Source organism: Strix uralensis, chromosome 7 (genome assembly GCF_047716275.1).
Source record: "Strix uralensis isolate ZFMK-TIS-50842 chromosome 7, bStrUra1, whole genome shotgun sequence".
Taxonomy (NCBI): domain Eukaryota; kingdom Metazoa; phylum Chordata; class Aves; order Strigiformes; family Strigidae; genus Strix; species Strix uralensis.
The window spans coordinates 23,543,284-23,565,196 of record NC_133978.1 but is presented as its reverse complement, the minus strand read 5'-3'; the positions used below and the strand labels follow the sequence as shown (position 1 = coordinate 23,565,196).

The following is a 21,913-nucleotide window of genomic DNA, read 5'->3' as shown; positions in this document are numbered from 1 at the left end:
ATGAAGTGGCCACAATAGGGCACAAAAGCTTTAAATTCTCATGCAGGACTAGGGTTACAAACAGAAGAGATGTCACTTATTAGACTAACTTGTACAGAGGGAAGAATTAGACAAGCCTTTAGACACGTAAGCCCTCCTTGATCTTACAAGGACAATTACATCCTTAGACCATCATGGCTACCACAAATATTGTACATTGGATGGTATATGTGCTACATATATATATATATGTATATCTCCATGCCATGATACAGCATGGAAGACAAAAACATTTGCTGTATGAAGCAGTAACTAAAAAACAAGGCCTGAGTCTTTGTGGGCACAAGCTTGCTTGATCTTTCCAGAAATATCTGTCAGTCTAAAAAATATCTCAAAAGTATTACCTCTATTTACAGATCTTATTCTGACTGTGTCTTTGGTCCATCATAGCTACAGCAAAATATCACAAGTTTTAGCACAGGCTAAAACAACACAGATCCTACAGAACATAACACGCCACGAAGACCTGAAGCAGGTGGAGCTGGAACATGAAGGTAACCAGAAGAGAGAGGCCTCTTCCCCCAAATGGGGATAACCAAAAGACGCACAGGGCATGAGCAGAGATGTAGAAAACATGACCTTTCAAGAAAGGCTGAACATCAGAGAACACGAAACGCCACCTTTAAATACGTAAAAGTAGTTATTAAGGAGTTATATCCTATGAGGACAGAACAAAGAATAATGAATTGATATTGAAGCACAGAGATCTAGAGGGCAGGGAAATCTAAGGATAAAGAGGATGAGCTCTTGTTCCAGAAGGGTCTGGACTCCCATTCTGGAGGGCTTTGATACTGGATGGGGCTACTGTCTGTTACTGATGCAGCAGAGCAACCTGATCTCGGAAAGCTCATCCAGTCCAACCCTCCTCCGGTCTTTTATTCATGTAGCTTTTTCTTTTATCTTACTTCTGGTTCCACATACTGCCATTCTTCAGGCCATTTTGACTCCACTCAGTAACTTTTTCTCTCACTTTTCAAGGAGATAATTCATCCTGGTTTTCCCCTAATTTTCTGTTGTTAAGCTTACTGAAACATTCAAAATAAAAAAAAAATAAATGAAAGGCATTTGAAGACAGCAAGATCAAAACAAATGTGAAATGTTTATGCCTAGATATTTTCTGAAGTTTGTGTTTTTTAAAAGGGAAAAATAAATTTTGCAGAGATATTCAATGTAGGACATTTTCTGAAGATTGTTGCCTGCAAGGGTCAACTACAGTTGAAGCTAAAAATTAGATTTATCCTTTTCAGACATGCGCTATTCTTTTGTGCTTTTGTTGTACCCCTCTAACAGAGATGACACCTGACAGCCTGCAGACACTGCTAATCTCTATTGCAGGAAAATTGCATCGCTGACTGTAGAAAGTCTTTTTGCTGATGGGCAATCAGATTTTTACCCTCAAGTTCCTACCTTTCTTAGCTTCATGGATAAATTCACAGCTTTCAGGGAATGGCTTTGACAGAATACAGATCAGACCAGGGAGAAGTAGGAATTCAGATTTCTGCCATGCCAGTTTTTGTTCTCACTGGCCAGTGATGGAGCTCCATGAGGTTTCTCTGAACCCAAAAGTGCTGACACCATAATTGTGAGCAAGAGAAAGCTGATGCTAAGTTGTGGAGACAGGTTTGTAGAACTGTTTTTTGTCAAGAGGTTTGTGGTGTTCACTAAAGGCAGGTGGCTAGAAATGGGGCAGTACAATTCATGTTTTTCACCCCTTCATTGTTTGGAGTGTTACAAAGAAGCACTGCAGAGACTAAATACTCATTGATGAAAAACTATTTAAAATACCTGAGGTGGTCTAACCTGTATGCTTCTGCTGATTTTGAGACTATGCTCTCAGTAGCAGCTGCTAACAGTTTCTTCAGTTCTTCATTTAAATAAAATCACCTTGTCAGCATTTGCCCATCAATGAATCTCTGATAATGTCAGCAAGTAGTTCAGTCCTTTAGGAGCTTTTGTTTCATCAGTGTCCATGAAATGGTAACTTTTTGTTGTTTTGTCAGGCTCTAAGCCACACATTTCTTATTTTTCAGGCAGAACTTAGAAGTTATATCTCCTAAATATTTTTTCTGAATATAGTCCCTCATGGAGCCACAGGCCTAAGTTCTGCTTGAAGTCAAATTTCCATGGAAGCCAACACAATCATGTAAAATTGCATCTAAGAACTGATTTTGGCACACTGTAGTTAACATAGCAGTCAGTCAGGGCATCCTGAATAATTTAACAGCTAATACAGACACACAGGCAATTTGTTCCAATTCAATTTACAAATTAAATTACCTTCCAAGCTGGGATAGGACACTCTATCAAAAAGGTATGTGTGTTCCCAACATAACAATGAGGTTTCCTCTTTCTGCTTTAGTCCTGTCGTGGTTTAACCCCAGCCCGCAACTAAGCCCAACACAGCCACTTGCTCACTCCCCCCTGGTGGGATGGGGGAGAGAATTGGAAGGGTAAAACTGAGAAAACTCACGGGTTGAGATAAAGACAGTTTAACTGGTAAAGCAAAAGCCGCACATATAAGCAAAGCAAAACAAGGAATTCATTCACCACTTCCCATGGGCAGGGAGGTGTTCAGCCATCTCCAGAAAGGCAGGGCTCCATCACAGGTAATGGTTACTTGGGAGGACAAACACCATCACTCCGAACATCCCCCCTTTGTTCTTCTTCCCCCAGCTTTATCTGCTGAGCATGACATCGTATGGTATGGGATATCCCTTTGGTCAGTTGGGGTCAGCTGTCCCAGCTGTGTCCCCTCCCAACTTCTTGTGCACCCCCAGCCTCCTCGCTGGTGGGGTGGTGTGAGAGGCAGAAAAGGCCTTGACTCTGTGTAAGCACTGCTCAGCAGTTACTAAAACATCCCTGAATTATCAACACTGTTTTCAGCACAGATCCAAAACATAACCCCATACTAGTTAGCATGAAGAAAATTAACTCTATCCCAGCCAAAATCAGCACTGTCCTTAGTGTACATATTTTTGAAGTACAGCATTGGAAAGCAAAGCTGTGAGGTATGAAAAAATAATTCCATTATCTAAAAATTTTTAAATTGGTATATTCTCATATCAGTAGCCTCTGCAATTCCAGTGTGCTAGTCTGATACCCAAGTACTGCAGTATCTCAGTTCTGAATGTATTTTGGGGGTTTTGTCCATCATTGCATCTACCATGAGCTGTTCCAAATCATCTGTAATTAGCCTTGCTATTACATGGATGCATGTTTCAAGCGCCTTCAGTTAATGCAAGAAAAGCTGACAGCAACCACTAGAAAAATATGTCCAAAGAAAGATAAAGTAAAAGGTAGTTTTGAAATTCTCTGCCCACAGTTTTAATTTAATTCACTGTTGTCCATGTGGTAATAAATTAGTTCATCTTCAGTCATTTGAATGTTGACATTAGAATAATACTATTTAGTAAGTCATGGCATCTGGAACCCATTTTTTGATTTAAACAATAAGATTTTATTACTTAGAGTTTAAAAAATCTGAAAAATTATACATTAAAAAGATGCGAGAAGTGTTATTGTGCTTTTCTCTAGCAAACAGATCTCTGTCAGTGAAGTTAAAAACAAAACCAAAATTGATATCTTGATTCTCCACGTAGGCTGGAAGGGGTAAAGTGAATTAATGTTAGATAAAATGGGAACTGAGAGTCATCAGCCCACTCCAACTGTAGTAAACAGGACCCTCAAGTACTCTTTCACTGTAGATATTTTATTGAAGTACAAAACCAAAATACTGATGAACATGATAAATCTTTATAAGGGAACAGAATAATCTGTGGAATAACATTGCCTCTATTTCAAAAGTTGTGGCATATTAGAAAAAAAAAGCAAGAGGGGAAAAGGAGGAGGGGTAGAGGGCTAGAGAACATATCTACTGAGACACTTGTTTCAAGATTGCATGACTTCAGCACTTTACAGGCATCTTCCCTTCACCCCATCTACAAGAGCAGAAGATCCTCAACACTGTGGAGTTAGCCTCTCTGCAGCAGTTTAAGATGCTAGTCAAAAAACATCATCCCAGGCCAGGAGATCTGCTTGGTGAGACATCTGCATCTTCAGCCACAGGACAGATCTAAAGAGAGGAGTCTCTGAAAATGTAGCTATTGAGGTCAGAGAAGCTTATGGGTCTGGGGGCACTGCTGCAGCTCTGAGCAGGTAGTAGGTGCTGCTTAAAGGAACAAGTTCATCAGTACAACCATAGCCTAGCTGAATGTGCGCTGACCCTTCTGGTGTTCCAAAACCAGTCCTGCAATCTCAGGAACCAAATGTTCAGTTGGCAAAAATTCAGGTACTGACCATGCTGTAGCTACTTTACATAAACTAAAGTCCCATGCCCAGAAAAGAGTCTAAGCAAAAAGCCAAGAATCAAGGTGTTTCTGGGTATTCTTCCCAAAGGCTGAAAGAGAAATGCCTAAATGCCTTTACCTAGGGTTTGCATACACCAAAATAATCTTCTCCAAGTCAATGTCACCAGAGTAGCATACAGTTTGTAGTGTACTTACTTTAAAAGTTCATAACATCTCTCTCCATCTCTGGAAGTCATTTGGACTCCTCCTCTTCCTTTTTACTACCCTCCTCCCTGCTCCTCTAAGTTCTTCATTTAATAGGACTCATGTTTGATTTCTGCCATGATGCTGTTTTGGTCCCTTCACCACGGAGACACAGGTGTATTCCTTCCTTTGTTATGTAATTTGCAGATAGCTAGCTGTAGATACTTGGGATCAACTTTCCCACCTTTGAAAGGGAGAGTTGTCTGTTCCCATAGAGGCACCCTTCCTGCTCTGATGGTGAGTTACAAAATACTCCAGGGGAGTAGGAGACAGCACAGATGATTTCTTGACGCCTTAAATCTCATCCTAAATCACCACGGCTCTCCAGTGGTAGTGGAAAAACTAACACCAGAGGGCTGCTACTTAAACTACATCTGGCTGTAAACTCTTAACAGCATAGGAGCATTCGCCAGAACTGGTTTGTGTCACCTGTCCTAGTTTAACTTGCCATGAACTAATTATTCAGCAGTCAAACAAGTGGTGTTCCCATGGGAAAACCTTAACAAGAAAGGAAACATTCCAGTTTCTTCCACTAACAGTTCACATGAGCTTGGTGATCCTTCTTTTCAAAACTATGTCAGTCAGTAAAGGTGAATACAGCACAACCCTGGTACCTGTTCTAAATGTAAGATTGGTCCAGATGAGCAATTTGCAGAGTATTCAGCAATGGTGACAGGCAAATCAGTCCGCATACTGAAACAAGCTGCTTAATTCTGTTCCATCAGCTCTTTGAAAATGTTTATTTTATGAATTTCCCTAAATAACGCCACTACTGCTCATTTCTTTAAAATCTTAATGCAAGAAATGGGCCCTTACTGTCAACACTATGATAAAGAAACATTCAATAGGAGAAGCTATCTGAAGGTCCAGCTTCTGCTCCCAGTACCAAATTGGCAAATAGGCCCCAAACACCTTTCAAGTTCCTGCTGATAGAAGCACAACTGCTGATACAAACTCAAGAGCTATTAATATAATCAAAACCAGAAATAGTTGTACACTCCCATCCAGCTATAAGGCAGCACAAGGTATCACACTTGTGACTAAGTCAGGTACCATATCTTTGAATTCCACACAGAAGTTGCTCAGCTGGTCTGGAGTATGAGGAAGAATGAGTGTAAAACTGCATAAACCAGTCCACAGCACAGAACTTTTAATCTCTAGGAACGGGAGGACAAATGGGATGATGGACATTAAAAAATATGTATAACATCAAGGCTTAAAAGTTACCTGTTAAAACAACACAAGAGGAAAAATAAAAGTCAGAAGAGTGAAAGGCAGTGAGATAGATATCAGTACTTCCAAAAGGTGTTCAAATGAGATAACATTTGATGCAAAATATAATCTTTAATATAGTATTCTCGGCTAGATTGAAATACCCCATGATTAAAGAGCCCTCTTTTTCCACAACTTCATCTTGTTTGCTGGAGAGGTTAGGGAGTCCATAACTATATTGATTAGTGTCCATCTTGCTTTTTACCTGTAGAACTTTGACCTACAAGCAGTATATTTTCCCTAGTGGCTATAACATTAAGGCAATGCAGAGATGGGAAAAGTCATTTTACATAGGATTTTGAACTTTTTTTCTTAAGTAAAAATGAAATTTCAACATATTTGGGAAATATTATGTGTTTGAATCAAGCAGAATATTTCTGTAAATCACAAAAGATAAACAAATATAGCTTACATAAAGTATATTTATCTTTTACTGGAATGTAGATTTCTACATCCCACAACACAGAAATGTTTAAGTTATGAAGTACTTAGTATTTTGGCAATATCTGTATAACAGAAATTTCCTCTTTCATGTTTATTGCATTAGCAAACAGGAATCACTCCCTAAATGAAATTCAACTTCAGGGTTTTTCTTTGAAAAGCTGTCATAAGAGTCAAAGAGACTGACTGTACTTGCTATTTCATTTTATTACTCATTTGCATCACTAGAGTCTGGCTATGTTTATGAAGTTTAATTTAAAAGGGAGAGAAAACTTTCTTTGTGTGAGATTGTTCAAGAGATTTCCTGCTGGGAACTTGGTGTTCCAGCTTTGCTTAAGCAGTAGCTGCAGGAGTAAACATTTCACTGGGCCTTTTTTCATAAGCAAGTTTAACAGTCAATATTGGTGGTGAGAACCTCTATCTAATCATCTTAACATTATTAATAGATGCTAGAGGAAATTAATGCCATGTGACATTTCACACATTGGTATCATATGCTCAAAAAGATGACATAAATTAAACTCAAAGCATTTTCTCCAGAATTTGTTTCAAAATGGTTGAAATCCTTGTTGAAAAACAAGGATTATTCAAATTTATTATTTGGGTAATATGTTTTATCTGGCTAAACTGCTTGGAAAGAAAGACATCCAGAACATCTTGCACACAGATTTTCCACAAAGCAATCACTTCCCTAATTTCAGAATTATTCATCAAACCACTGAAAGCAAACAAACCAAGACTGTTTCTTAGTGGCTGCGGAGGGTCTAGTGCTCTAAAAGCTGCATACCAGGTGATTTACACTTCATAGGGGGAAAGCTTGAACACGTGACTGGAAAGTAGACTCTTTTACCTGACCTCCCATCACAGTTACAGAAAGACAGAAACACTTTGAAAGAGAAGCTGGAATGTGTTTGAGTGAACTGTTTCCTGGGATGTTCCTGTTCTTTTTCCTAAAGGGAATGCATGTTATTTAAGTACCCAGATTTAAGTACCTCAGATTTAATGATACCAGATCAAGACTAGTGACATTCCTCCCTGCCAAGAGAATAAGTGACTTTCAAATACCTGTGAGCACAGAGATGTCTCTGGCAAAACCACTTTCCTCAGGAATATAGTCATTGCCTTTACTTCAACACCCAGCTATGCTCAAAGCATAAGACTGCCTCAAAGCCACTTTTCAAAGACTTTCCTATTAACAGAAGCAGCGTGCTCCTTCTGTGGGGACTAAAGGCATGGGCTTTTTCTTCTTTTTCCAAATGCTTCTTCTTCATCAAAATCCAAAACCATGTCCAAATGGACACGGGTCATAAAGCCAGAGCTTCTTGTGGGAGAAAGGGAGGATGTCAAACTGTGCAGCAGCATCTCAGCTGTCACTGAAACCTATCTGTTCCCATGATCACAAAACTTTCTTCCAATAAGGAAACACTTGTATTGCAATTGTAACATCTATTTCAAAGGAGGTTGTGATCACATGTGTGTAGATCAAAGTCTGAGACCTCCAACCACCTCTTGCAGTTAGAAATCAAATCCCAGTTCCACTGAAATCAGCGACATGGTCTAAATAATTAATCAAAAAGGTGATAAGTAGGATCATGTTAAATGCTGAGAAGCTGGCATAGCTGGGACTAAGTGTGGGTAATTTTCATTCCACTTATCACCGGGCAATAGGGAGCCCATTTCAGAGGCTTTGCAGAAATGACAAGTCAGTCAGTTTATCTGTTCCTTAACTGACTGCTATATGGTGCCCATCACCCAGCGCTGGATAACAACCCTGTAGCATCCTAGAGGATTGCAGAGAGAGGAGCTGTCTAGCTTGCTAGGAACATCTAGTAGCAAGACAACAGTGCTGAAACAAAGTTGTTTAGTAATAACATCTCTGCTCCACTCATCACCTCGCAAAGACTCAGCTCAGATGGAACCCACTGACAAGTGTCTTAAATTGTCAATAGCTTTGTATGATACCCTATTAAGTCACAGAGGTTAAACCAAACTGATAAAACTGCTATGTTAAATGCTTCAATTTTGGGGCTTTTTTAAGCAAAGCAACTAATTTTCCCTGCCTGTTGTGCATTATGAAAATGCACAGAAATAAGTCCGAGATTTGCCAAACACTGACATTTTATAAAAGGTCGATTTTGTAGCAGCAAAGCACAAGATGAGTATAGTAAATACACTACTGATTTTTTTCTTGTATAGTGGAAGCTAGCAATTAGTCTGTTCTCGCAATTAAAATGCTGGTATTTTTTAAAGAAGTGCTTCTGTGATGTAATTGCATATTATGAAATGTTTTGTACAGATGAAAGCTCTGTTAACATCTCTTGTTCCAAGTTGTGCGCTCTTACCCCTGCTGTGACTTTGCCTCTAATGTCACATGATCAATAACTTGAAGATTTCTGGAATGGAAATATTTGCTCAAGTAATTTGCAGATTGCAGTTAATCAGAGTCAGCTTCAATGGCCTCACTGATCATTTCAAGCTATAGTCTTTCATTTTGCAATCTGACCCCGAGGCATTCTGCCGTCTACTGGAAACATTTGCGTAGGTCTCATTAATACTGGAAGGAGATAACAGTTTTTATCTCATTGAATTCCTTTTTTCTAAGTACTTTTGCCTCCCGTGTTAATATTTTTTTTGTCCTTTCCAGTGCTATCCTAAAACCCAAACCAAAATAAGTAATACAGGATAGAAGTAGTATACACATTTCCCTGTGGAGTAAGACATTGCATGAATCTCCTTAGAGTAAGTCAAATAAAAATTTTAAAACCAGTTTCTGCTGAAGTTCAAACAGTGTTATCTTGTAACTGTTATATGCGGAACAGGTAAAAAAAACTTTAAGAACAATAATTTCAAATGTGTCTACTTCTATAACTTCCTTGTTTAAGTACTTGTGTAGTAGCTGTCTTTCCTAGGAGTCATGAATGTTACGTTCCTCTTGAGATTGGTACTAATCTCCATGTTGTCACACACATGCAGATGTGTCTGGCTTACACCAAGAAGTTAAACTTCCACAGCTGAAGTTTTTAATAAAGTAATTAAATATAAATACATGTTTTATATGATTTTTTTCACCAATCATTTTCTCCAGAACACAAACCTGGATATCACAAGTCTACAAACAAGGAAAAAGCTTATTTGTGCAGCAACAAATACTGTAATTTTGTCTTCTTCAGAAAATATAACCATATTATTCTATTGCCAGCTGCTTTTAAGGCAATTCACTCCTGTCAAACACTCAAGTACTCACTCATGTCAGCTTCCTTCCATGCTTCTATCCTCTGAGCAATTGAATCCATAGGAGATTGCATGGGGACATATTGCCAGCCAAGAACCTTTCAGCTGGCTCATCTGACTACACCCAAAGTTTAAAGGTCACTGAGGGGAAGACTAGTATTTGGGGTTTTGCACAGAGCCTGTGCAATCATTTTTTGGTGCTGTTTCGAGGCAATAACACATGTCAGAACAGAAACACTATTTAAGGGTTATTGACCACAGATAACAAGAGCATCTAATCTACCTTGATTAGTCATGCACACAGAAGCATAGGTGGATAGCTTTCTCCATATGCAGTCAGAATTATTCACTTTACATGAGGTCTCCAAGATGAAGTATACCTGCTTGTAAGGTATGATACCTTAAGGAGATCTAAAATAGACATGCTGTTTAAGGTACTGAGCTATTTTATCTACACATGCTGCCTCTCCTTTATCCACTTCATTTATTTAGCCAGAATTTTCTATTCTTTCTAATCTGACATGAAACAGCACTGATGCATCAGATTAGCAATTCATCTATGATTCAGAGGGACTCCTTGTTAAATGCAAATCTTTGAACAGTTGAAAACAAACTGAAAGAGGTGCAAACTCATTTTACCCAAATCTAGTTATTTAATGAATTGAAAAAGCTGATCTTCCGGTTAAACCCCCAAAAAATGTCTCTGTCCCCAGACAAGAGTTTCAGAACTCATTTTTCAGCAGCAATCTGTGAGCACATGGAGGCTTCAGTGCCCAGCAGAGAAGGTACAATTTGGCATTATGTTCTGAAATAAGCTAAAGCTTGCTTCTCAGAATAATCCTTATTCTCACAGATAATTCAAAAATAAAACAATGTTATAGCACTTACATGAAATGTATCTCTATGGTAGAATACCGGTTTTGTTTAGTGTCAACATCTCTAGGAGGAAAAAAAGAAAAAAAAAGAAGAGTCCAACTTTGTCCATCAATACAAAGACCTATAAATATCGAATCCAGGAACTCTGGAAACAAACTCTTAACGAATCTGATCTCATACTTTTTCTTAAGCCTAGGAGGACCTCTAGTTCTGCCCAATGAATTTTACAATGGAAGTATCTTTTATCTTTTTTAAGAGAGAGAAGTATATAAACTCCTGGGAAATGTTAGTGTGCAGCAATGGATGAACAGGTTACAGTAGACATCAGTGTATATAAACCAATACTTCATCTCAGAATTTTGACCCAAGAAACAAAATCCCTTAACAGGGCTATAGATGCTCATCGCTTGTGTGCATGGGTAGTGTCATTGCAGCAGGGAAAAGAGATCGTGAGGTCTAGGAATTTACCAAGTGAATTTAGTCCAGCAGGGTCCTGTTCTGCACTTTTTATGCATCTTGGCTAAGTGGGCAGCAAAGTAGGTTAGTTTAAAACAAAATAAAACCTTTCCAACCCCCTACACCTCCTAGATAAAATTCCTGGTGTGGAGACTGGCGATCTCAAGCAGGGCCTCGGCGCCATCTCCTGGGGATTTTGCTGTTGTACACGAGACACCGTAACTGACTAAAATTTTTAGAGACCCAAGTAAGCATGTTTCACTAAAAATTTTTATTTTTCCTCTCTCACAGCACTAATCAAGTTTCATTAACGTTCAAGTACTTATATTACCTATGCAAAGCTACCCTATTACTGAAAAATCACTCTAAAAATATTGTTCCCTTTTCTCACTCTCAACTCCAGAAACAGTTATGCTCGCTTTATGAGCTGTCTGATCAAACGGTGCCACTGTTCCTCATTTTCTTTTGTCAAAGAGAAAAGTTTGGCCTATATGAAGTAGCGTCCTCATATTTTCCTTCCAGAAAACTTCATTATGTCTGCAATTGGAGTACCATGAGCATGGCAAAAGAAAAAGTGTTCACCCCAAACAAGCTGAAGTTGAGTAGGGAATAGTCTTTTCAAAATGAGGCTTAACCACTGGAAAAGTTGGGGCAGCTCAACAGTAGTATAGACTATTTTCTAAGAATTATCCCCAGCGTGATGTGCTCAAAAGGAACTCTTCAAAGACAGCGGTGTTGCTGTACAAGGCACTTTGCAGGATTCAGATGTTACATACTACAGAACACTGTCCTTCCTTGTGTGGGAAAACAAAACACCAAAAGAAGTGAGGTCAAGTCTTAAAAGACTGTTATTAAAGTTATAAGGTTCCAAGCTTATTCTCTTGGGAAACAGAAACTTTAAGTATCAGAAGTTCTTAATGCATAGAAGAGATTGATACTGAGCTAGGTTGTCCTATTCCAGATAGTTTCAGAAACTAGATTTACTCAAATTTGGGGGGATGTGGGGGGGAGGGGAAGTAAAACAGTGGAAGTCACTGTTGCTACCCCAGGAGACTTTCCTTTGTGGGATTTGAGTTCTCTTGGCATATCAGCAGTGCATGACCCAATTTCATACATAGAAGCTTGCATTCCCCTCTTCAGTCAATGTTGCAGGGATACATGCATCATGCAACACTGTTGGAGTACAACCTTCCTACAGCCAAGAAAGTTCTGAAGAGAACAAGAAAAGTTTAAGTATTACCAGATGTCTTCTCCATGTGAAAATACAGACCAAATTTCCATTAAATGGTGCTTGCCTTTGGTCTTTACTAGGTAAAGAATTGAGCTCTTCCCCATTAATAGACTAGCACTAATTCTCTTTGCTCTACAAGCCAATTGATGAACCTTATACTAACGTAAGACTAAAAGAGTAGGCATATTCATGCTCAGCTTTTAATTAGTTACAGTACTTATCAGAAAGAGTCAGAAGGCAAAAGGGAATGATGTCCTAAAACACCTTTTTGCTTCGCTGTCCAAAGGGGCTGAAAGAATGACAATACCAAGCTAGTCTCAGTATTGACCAGGAAAAAAATTATTTCCCTTTACTTCCAAAGAACTGAAAGTGAACACTTTTATATGTGACAGTATCAAAAAACCCCTGCTTGCTTGAATTCTTTTTTTTCCCCTTCATATCACACCCATGCTCTTCCTGCTCAGGAAATAACTGATAATCCTGACATAGACAAAGCAGGTACAAAGTCTGACCCATTTTCTAGGCTACCAACACAGAGGCTCAAACTCCCAAGAGCTGTAGGAAGTACAGAAATCACAATCCCTTGACCAAAGCAAAGGGAGCATGCTTTATTTCTGTATATATTCAAAATCAGTAACCATGGAGTTTGATAACCAAGTCTCCACCTATGAAGGAAGTTAATTCAGTGCAATTCTTGCAATTGCAAAGGCTACCTTAGTGACAGAAAAACAGCGTAAGTAAAATAGACAAAGTTTTTGTACATGTAAATATAGCTACTCTAGTGCCCAGATTATATTGAAAACACCCATTCAAATGACTTCCAGAAAAAACAGGTTTTCATATAGCCTCCAGATAGCTCAGCAACACCGATAAAATTTTAGTAAATACAAGGACTTAGAAAAACTGGCAACACGGGTGGAAATACAGTAGCATTCCCGAGCTTGACTAATTTGAGAGTTTCTTCTTCCTAGTTGGTTGCACAGATACCTAAACTAAAATTTACCAGAGTCATTGAAATAAACTGTTAAATGTTTTGTCACTTGTTATTTACCAACAAAATCAGAAAGAAGCACAAGTTATTTGAAACTATGAAATATTGTATTTGATACGTGGAACTATCAATCAGCAATTTCAGAGATGTCAAATGGCTGAAGATATTTCTATTACTTCCACACATTTGAATCAATAAAGAAATCACATATGCAACAATCAAGTAATTCAGCATTCTTTCAATCCTGCATTTACCCTGCAAATGCTTTTTGGTGAAATAAGAGCTATAAGGCCATTTGATGATTCAATAGCAATGAAACTGTCATTCAGGGCAACACGATGACATATGAATTTCACTGCAAGCGAGTGCAAGGTTATACACAATGGAAGGAACAATCCAGCTAAACAGGCACATGCTGATGGGTTCTAAAATTAACTGAAATTATTCAGAGAAAACAACAAGGGTCAAGATGAACAGCTGACTGAGAACATCTGCTAAAAATGGAGAAAACCAGACAAAATGTTAAGAGAAAGACAAAGAATAAATATTCCAAGTACTGTCCTATTGTTTAAGACTGTTATATGACTTCACCTTGTATATTTACTGTCTCCAGCTATGAGACTTCTGTAAAATGAGCAACTAGTACCTACATGAGGCAAGAATCTTTACTGCTGTGCTCTTCTATAGCCCTGAAAGATCAATCCAGGTATCTGGACCACAGATAGCAGTAAATGGAAGATCTCGGGAAGGACAGAGGGGCTCAAAGTATAAAATCCTACCTTTAAAGAGATATTAAGTGTTTTTATTTAGAATTACCTGATCATCACCTGGATTTTACATCTTTCTATTAGAATGAAAAGAGGGAAAAAAGAAGATGACAATACCAAGCGTGACAAGGAAATTTAAGTTCTCATTCACACAGACAGAAGATGAAGACAAAAAGTTGAAGCAATGGAAGAACTGAATGATTTGTGGATCAGGCTCACTTTGTCACTTTCAAGTTAGAAAGAATAAAATATCAATCTTTCTTTGTTAAAGAGTATAGGGGTACAACTCCATTTTACAGCCATGAAACTAGAGAAGAGACAGTATGAGAATCTGATCTTACAAGTCAGGATCCACAGAACTGAACTATGCATTACCCTTATGAAAAGGCATTTCATGCTCAGAGAATCTACTGGATAACAGCAGGGAAAACCATGTCAGAGTTTGTTGCCACTGAATTGACTCACAGCACATTTAAGTTACAGTCACATAAAGATGAAAGGAAAACTACTTCTACTAAAGAAATTACTAATGACCATTTTTACATTGATTTGCATTTTTAAAGGTATCACATTAAAGCAAAACTGCAACAGGTATCCAAAGTCCTTTTTTTCCTCTCAAGAAAAACAACTTTAATCTCATGTTCGAGTCAATCCGATTCTTTTTTTCTTCAATCAAACAAAAGACTATAGAGAGCAGCAGTCCAAGAAAACAAACAAACAACCTCACTTACAACTTAAATCATGGAATCATTTCAAAAGGATAGTAAAGTTGCAGCTGTACCATCAAAAATAAGCAGCACTTATCTGGCTGTATGAGCAAACAATCACGGCCTTTACAGACCAAATGGTTGTTGCTGATGAACCAGTATGGCTTGGAGGAAGGGAACAAAAAAAAAAATAAGTCTCAGACTCAATGTTGACAGAGAACTTCTGAAAAATTTTTGTGGTCAAGACAATACCAAACCTCAAAAGGCAATCCTATAGACAAGATATTCTTCCTGTGGTGCTATACACTATACATGTGCAAAACAGACTGATAAGGAATTCTTTAAACAAAGGTATCATAGAATCATATTCATGATGGGTGACAGACCAAAATACAGTAATAACCAAAATAATCCAATAGTCCACGTAAAAACAGTGTTGTATGGTTGGCATTAATTCAAGAAAATAAAAATAAGAAAGCTGCATGAGCAACAAGTTAGAGTACCTGATCACTTACTGGGATTGTCTTGTTTCATTCATGTCAATAGCAGGTCCTTGTCAATGTAATTTCAGCTCTTTCTGAAAGATGATCAGTACTGTTCTTCAAACAATGCAAAATCCTATGAAATACAGTTACTGCCTGTGACTTAGATAAATGCTACATTGATGAAACCAAAAGTGTTTTAAATGTTTACTCAGTCACTGATTATAAGCTGAAACCTTACTATATATAGCTGTTCTAGTTGAACAGAACTGGATGGTTAGAATAAAATGTCAAATGTCTGAGAGCGGGTCACTTTAATAGCAGATTATAATTATCTATGGATATTATAATCCCCAAAGAAATAATATTGTGCTTATAAACCCCTTTAGAAGAGTAAATAAAAGACAGTTAAAATCACACAAGTGATAAAAAACATCATATTTCTCCACATAGTGCCAATTCCTTTTTTTGTCACTTCACAGAATTTATTGCATACTCATTTTTTTTTTTTTTCATTAAAAGTTATGGTAGGTATATTGGCCAGCTGAAAAAAACAACTTAAACCATTCCACAGAGGCATAGTTCTTACTGCACAATGGATAAATTATGAACACTTCCAAAGACACCATTCCTAAAAAAAAAAAAAAAGATTCAGACACAAACTTCTTGAACAGTATTTCAACTTTAATAGAATCAGAACAGTAAACCATCAGAACAATTCTATACATCTATATAAACACTTTGGAGCATGACTAAGTATCTATTACTTCCTATATACAATCACCTGAAATAATACAGTGTAAATATGCCTTAACTAAGAAAATACAAACATGCTTTTGCAAGATTATTTAGCTCTTTTTGAGCGTAGCTGTCGCTTGATGATTAGCTGATCGCTTTCCTTCTCTTTTTGTTCTATAAAGATCTGAAAAAGATGACATTTCAAGAGTTACTCAGCATTTCTTCAGTGACAAATGACATGCACTTCTAGACCCATGTAACCAATAACGTGGTTTTTCCTAGAAGCTGTTTTCAGAATTCATTTTGCCTATTATCTTTTAGTCAGAGGTCTCCAGAACAGAGACACCATTTTAGTGCATCATAATAAGCAACAAATACTGGGATCATACAAAATTTCATTTTTTGCTGAAACAAATATCAAAGTCCAAAGAAAAAAAATGATCTGAAAGCAGCTCTCACTTCTTATCTCTAATAATCATTTTGTGAAACAGGAAGTGTTCAGAAAACATTTTTAGCTTAAATTTCTTTAGCTTTCTGACTTTCCCAGGATTCAGTCTTTAACTTTTCCTTTCACTTCCAAGCTTCTTAGCTTCTTTTGCTCTGCATTCCTGTCATTTTCTTCATCCTCCTATGGACAGCATTTTGGTTACTGCTGCATCTATTCATACAATTTACAGAAAAGTCTACAGTATAACTCAGTATGGGCAAATGCTCACCATAGCGAATGAAAAAGGACAGAATAGAATGAAGAGATGTACTTCTAACAGCCAGAGTACGCTCAGCACTTTAGTTACTGTCAAAACCATAAAGATGGATTTCAGAAACAGTACATCAAACCCTGGCCTATAAGACTCTCTATAGGCTGGCTTAGACAGGGCAATGCAATTTCAGCACACCCAGAAAGCTATTTAAACTGTGCTTTGAGAAGCATGGATGTATCCAAATCCTAAAGTAACCCTAATATCAGCTGGGCATAAAAGGAATCAGAAATTACCTTAGGCGCTCACTTGCCCTGCAAAGTTAATCGTACATGCAGACCTTTATCTTCAGTGTTTCAATCATGCTATTCCAAATCTATGGATTCCTTAATGGTCTCTATTTCTATTATTCCTTTATGCTACTCTTAAATGAACACCAACTACTGGAAAACCAAATTAAGACTCAACTGCTGTAGTAGAGGAAAAAGTAACACTCCACATACCACAGCTAAGGTATCTAAGAATCCAAATGTGAAGATATCTCCATGACTACTATATAGGTGATACAGCAAGTCAGCAGTCACACACAGAGAAGATAAGTGAGAAAACAGAGAAAATTAAAGTAACACATCAGGAAGAAAAGACCAAAAGAAATAAGTCAGTACTTTCAAACCTCTTCTGCAACTTGACTCGATCAGGTTTGTTCTGTCCCCCTAATAGCTTATTTTAAGACAAGATTACAGAAATAGATTACAGCGGACAGAACAGTAACCCATAATCACTTACCGAAGAATCAGGGATATCTAGAGGGCAAGAAATGTCAGTTGAATACAGCTTTCTCTTAGCTCGTTTTGGCTTGAGCTCGTTTCCTTTGACATTTTCTGGCTCTGCAGACTTGGGAGAGCTTATTGTTGCCATCAGCTTCTTTGCTACAAGAAAAATTTTGTTGTAAATAAATGTCTTATTGGTTTTATGAGCCTCAAAATTAATGAATAAAGGTTTAATGAATAAAGGTTTATTAAAACCAGTTTAAAAATGAAACAGACGTCTGAAATTTAAACATAAAAATTCAGAAGTGGTATGTATTTGACTACCACAGTCTTCTATATCCTGAAACAGTTTTCTATAGCTTCAAATGCAAAAGCTTAAAGGACACATTTAAATAGCACCAAAAAAATCAATTGGGATTCAGATTTCACTGGATGTTAAATACAACAGGAATTGAAAACAGGGCTTAACTTCTTTGTACTGACAGAAGCACAAGGTTGAGTCAATTTTCTCTATGTACTTGTATAGTTTTATCAAACTAGTACTAGTTCTATAAAGAGATGAGTGTATGCATCTTATGAGCTAGAAGGAAAGAAGAGATCCCAAACAATACTAAGTTATGCAAAAGAGGGAAAAAATACAGGACATGGTAATAAAGGTTACAAATTAGACCTCATTTGCTCAAATAAAGTATTTTCAGGGTGAAATTTTGAGTAGTCTGAATTTGGCTTCCATTGATAATGACATGTTGTCCTCATGGAACCACTCTGACAAATGTGAAAAATTTTAGAAATACCACTATCTTAATTTTAACTGTGCAAATTGAATAATGACTAACTTTGTTTTAACCAGCCAAATAATAGTGTCTTTTAGAATTTAACACTGGTGATTCCTTGTGCCCTCTGCTAATTTTAATCTTTTTTTAAAAAAAAAACCCCAGTAACTCAGAAATCATGTCTTACTGTAGGAAAGAATAAAAACATATTCTTCAATGGAAAGTCCTAGCAGTTAGTTTTCCCAAGGCTATGCTTAAACTTAATGAAATCCATTAACTGCTTCATAACTAGTTTAATGAAGTCTTCCACATATTTTCAGGAGATACTGGCTTTCAGATTCTGTAGAACTAACCTTCCTCTCCTACATACATACTTCAAAAAACATTAATACAATTTCCACAGAAACAAAGCAGGAGGTGGGGGGGAGATTGCTTATAGAACAAGATAAGATCTGGGTTTGAATTAAACTCTTGATTTTTTTAGATCAGCAGGTCAAGTTTCTGAAATTGTCTTTAACTGTTCTACTGTAAGCAAGAACAAAGTAACTCAGACATTTTGAGCTTATCATTGCTTTTATGATAAATTTATACGCACATAGTCCACACTGCATCCTTTCACTCTACCTGGCCTACCTTTCACACTTAACCTAAACTTTAGAACCATGTGGTCCTTGTAATCAAGTCAGCCTCTTCTACGCTGCAAGATTCAATATAGCAGGCCCCAGTTCAGACTCCATTATTTCATAAATGAAAGAACAACTTGATGTAGCAGACGTGTCCTTTAACAGCATATACATTAACAGATTATGGTGGAAAAAAGCTATTCTACAATACCCAGATAACATGGAATAAGCCTTATTTATTCTGTACAAACCTTTAGAGTGAATAATAACAGGAGAACTTTGGAAAAAATCTCCAATTTTTTGTAGTGTTCCATCTTTCTTTTTAGCTGACTTTTTACTTGAAGTAGATTCTTGGTTTCTTAAGGGGTATTCTTTTCTAAACACCTGTGTAGAAGACATCTGTATAGAAATACAAGATCATTGTTTAAGTCAAAAAGTTGACTTATCTTCAAGTTTAATTCCATTTTGTTTGACTTCAATGTTATTTTCAAGCTGACATTTTGAGCTTTGCTACCAATACCTCTGCTCATTAATGATACTGCTGCAACAAGCAATGTAGACAACCTTATTTTATACCCAAAAGAAAACAAATTGTCAGTTTCACAGAATACATCTAAGGGCATGAGTAATATAGGAAACAAATAGTTTCTTTTAAAAAAGTAGATTCAAAGTTTTAGAGTATTTCATTAGACAAGCTGTTTAGCTATAAAACAGAAGGAAACTGATGGGGAAAATAAATCTACTATCCACCCTTTGAGCCTGCCCAGGTTACTACTAAGGCCTAAAATCGTATTTTTATAATTGTCATGCATATAGTTGACACAAACCTTAGTTTTACTTTGAAAGGAATTGCCTATAACATCACATATGCTAAGAGCATGTTCAAACTAGTCTTCATAACTATTCAGCATGCAACATCCTTCCCTGTGAATCACTGTACACTGCAGCTAGTACACGTTCTTGGCAAATACAGACTTACTCTCTTTGGTTAGCTTATAAAGTTTAGTAGGAAGACAACCTAAGTGTTTAAGAACCCTATTAAAATACATAGATAAGGATTAAGATACTGCTGCATAAGAATGTTTGCTCCTTTCACAAGTCCACCTTTCATAAGTCCACCTTTTCTGTAAAGGAGAAACTAACTTCAAAATTGAACAAAACCAAACTATTTTCTTGTTGCTTGTAGAAGGTGAATTAGGCATAGCAGGTTTTGCATTTTCTTGTTCTCACTTTTCACAAAATCCTAAGAAAATAAATATGACAAATTTTAACTAGGATTCTTCTGGAAAGAATAATGATTACCTATATTACAGAAGCAGCCACTGTTTAAATGCTATGACTAACAGTAGGGAGGAATTGACTAATACTGGATAGAGGTAACTATTCAAACGTGAAATAAACACTAAACAAACTTGTGGAAGGGAACTAGAAATGCCTGTAGTCAAACCATTCTGACATTTACTATTTTCTTCTCTCCATTATTTCCTATATTTTTGTCTTTAAGAGATTTGACAAGTCAACACCAAAACTGAAATTAATAAATCTAAGTATAAATTTGGATTTATGGTGACAAGTACAAAAACCAGGTTGGTAGCATAGTGCCATTGTTAAGCTGTCTTTTAATGACATCTTCTATCTTGTGAAGTGGTGCTGAGAGATTTCAGATAACGAATAGCCATACCAACTGATAACAGCATCAGAAAATGGAAAGAGGATTTTGTTCTTTAATTAGAAGGGAGCCTCTGCAAAAGATTTGGTTTTGTTTGTTTCTAAAACACCAAGGAGTTTGTTTTATTTTTAAAAAAAATTGACATGAGCAGTATGTGGTTATTTTAGTACTACAGGTTTCCCCTCAGTTTTAGTTTTCACAATGCTTTTCAGTTTTAGGAAATTTAAAAAACAAACTGTGTCTTCAGTAGACTTGTAACAGTTAAAGTTACTGAATCATTTTATAATCTGTTTGGCATATGTAACATGAAGATAAATATTTAAGAGTAACATTCAGGTGAATAAAACAGCAATAAGATACTTCTAAAATTAGTTCCATGTTATTGAAAAATTACTTAGCTAAATGTTATCCCATCGGGATATGAACATCTATGCTATGAAAGGATTTATAAATGGATTGGTAAAACAGTCTTCTCAAAACACGGATAACTATGTTAGATGAAATATATTCATCTGTAGATAAGGTTCAGTACTTTTCCAGTGCCTTCAGAAGGATGGTTATTTTTACACTTACTTTTCCAGCAGCCTAAGAGAATACTCCTCTCAAAGAAAATTGGTTCAAGACATAAGAAGTTTAAATCAACTCTGGACATTATTCCAGAATGAAGCGTTCAATTCCAGATGAATTAATTTACACAGCTTTTAACAGTTACTTTTGCAATCCAAGTTTAACAAAATGAGTTTATTGAAGTACTGTTGAACACTAATCACTAAAGTGATCATTTCCCTTAACTATTTTACTAAGAGATTAAAAAAACATCACTTGAGAACACTTGAATGAGAATGCTAGAAAAGCATCAGACACTTCACTCGCCAGCTGAGACCAACTCAGAGTGATCACTTGCCACTTATGCAAATGACCCACAGGTCATCTCCCTATACTCACCTGTCAGCTTCAGAAGTCCTTAAAAGTATAGAGATTCATAAGCCCCACAAGTAGGATTACAAGTATGTAAGTACCACCACAATGAGGTGTTAGAGTTTCATAGTCTTTGTAAGTGTCTTAGAAATAGCTGTGTTCATGCTAATGTTGATAAAAGTCAGAGGAAAGAAATGTGCAGTTCAAGTAGGAGCAGTGAAGATTTTTACCACCCTGAACTGCTGTGAAGCCTTAGTCTCGCATGTAAACACCACAGCACACTAAGAAGGCTGGCACATATAACCTAGCACAACTGAAGGAATTAAAGAGGAATTAAGGTCTACAGAAAACAGGGAGGTTCAGGTGCTTGTGCAATTAGTTCTGTATATTCCCTTTAAGTACAAAAAGATCAAAGAAAACACAGACTGGACAAAAAGTCAAAGGAAGTGGTCTTGAAACTCTGAAATGCAATGATTAAGCCCAGAGGCTTAACTTTTAATTGCCTATTAGAAGAGATTATAATTTATACCAATGATTGCTTAAACCAAAAGAAGCAATTCTATTGAACTGGTCTCTAATCCTGCAGATCACAGCTAGAGACAGAAGCAAATAGTAAGAGCAAGGAGAGAGAAATGTAAAATGTGAAGAGGAAGTACATATCAGGGACAAGTGTCCAGTCTG

At 37.0% G+C, this 21,913-nt stretch overlaps 1 protein-coding gene across 3 annotated transcripts in view; it reads right to left on the bottom strand.

The window, feature by feature from the left end:
- Positions 1–15,706: 15,706 nt before the first annotated feature.
- Positions 15,707–21,913, bottom strand: part of KIF20B (kinesin family member 20B) — a 44,695-nt gene continuing 38,488 nt past the window's right edge. For 2 of the 3 annotated variants that reach the window (XM_074874905.1, XM_074874906.1), the window contains exons 31-33: positions 18,897–19,044; positions 17,266–17,408; positions 15,707–15,965 (exon numbers count right to left, since the gene is read on the bottom strand). In XM_074874905.1, the coding sequence (XP_074731006.1) occupies positions 15,888–15,965; positions 17,266–17,408; positions 18,897–19,044 (369 nt within the window). In that variant the 3' untranslated portion in view covers positions 15,707–15,887. The remainder of the gene's footprint in view (positions 15,966–17,265; positions 17,409–18,896; positions 19,045–21,913) is intronic. The other variant, XM_074874907.1, reaches the window with a different exon arrangement.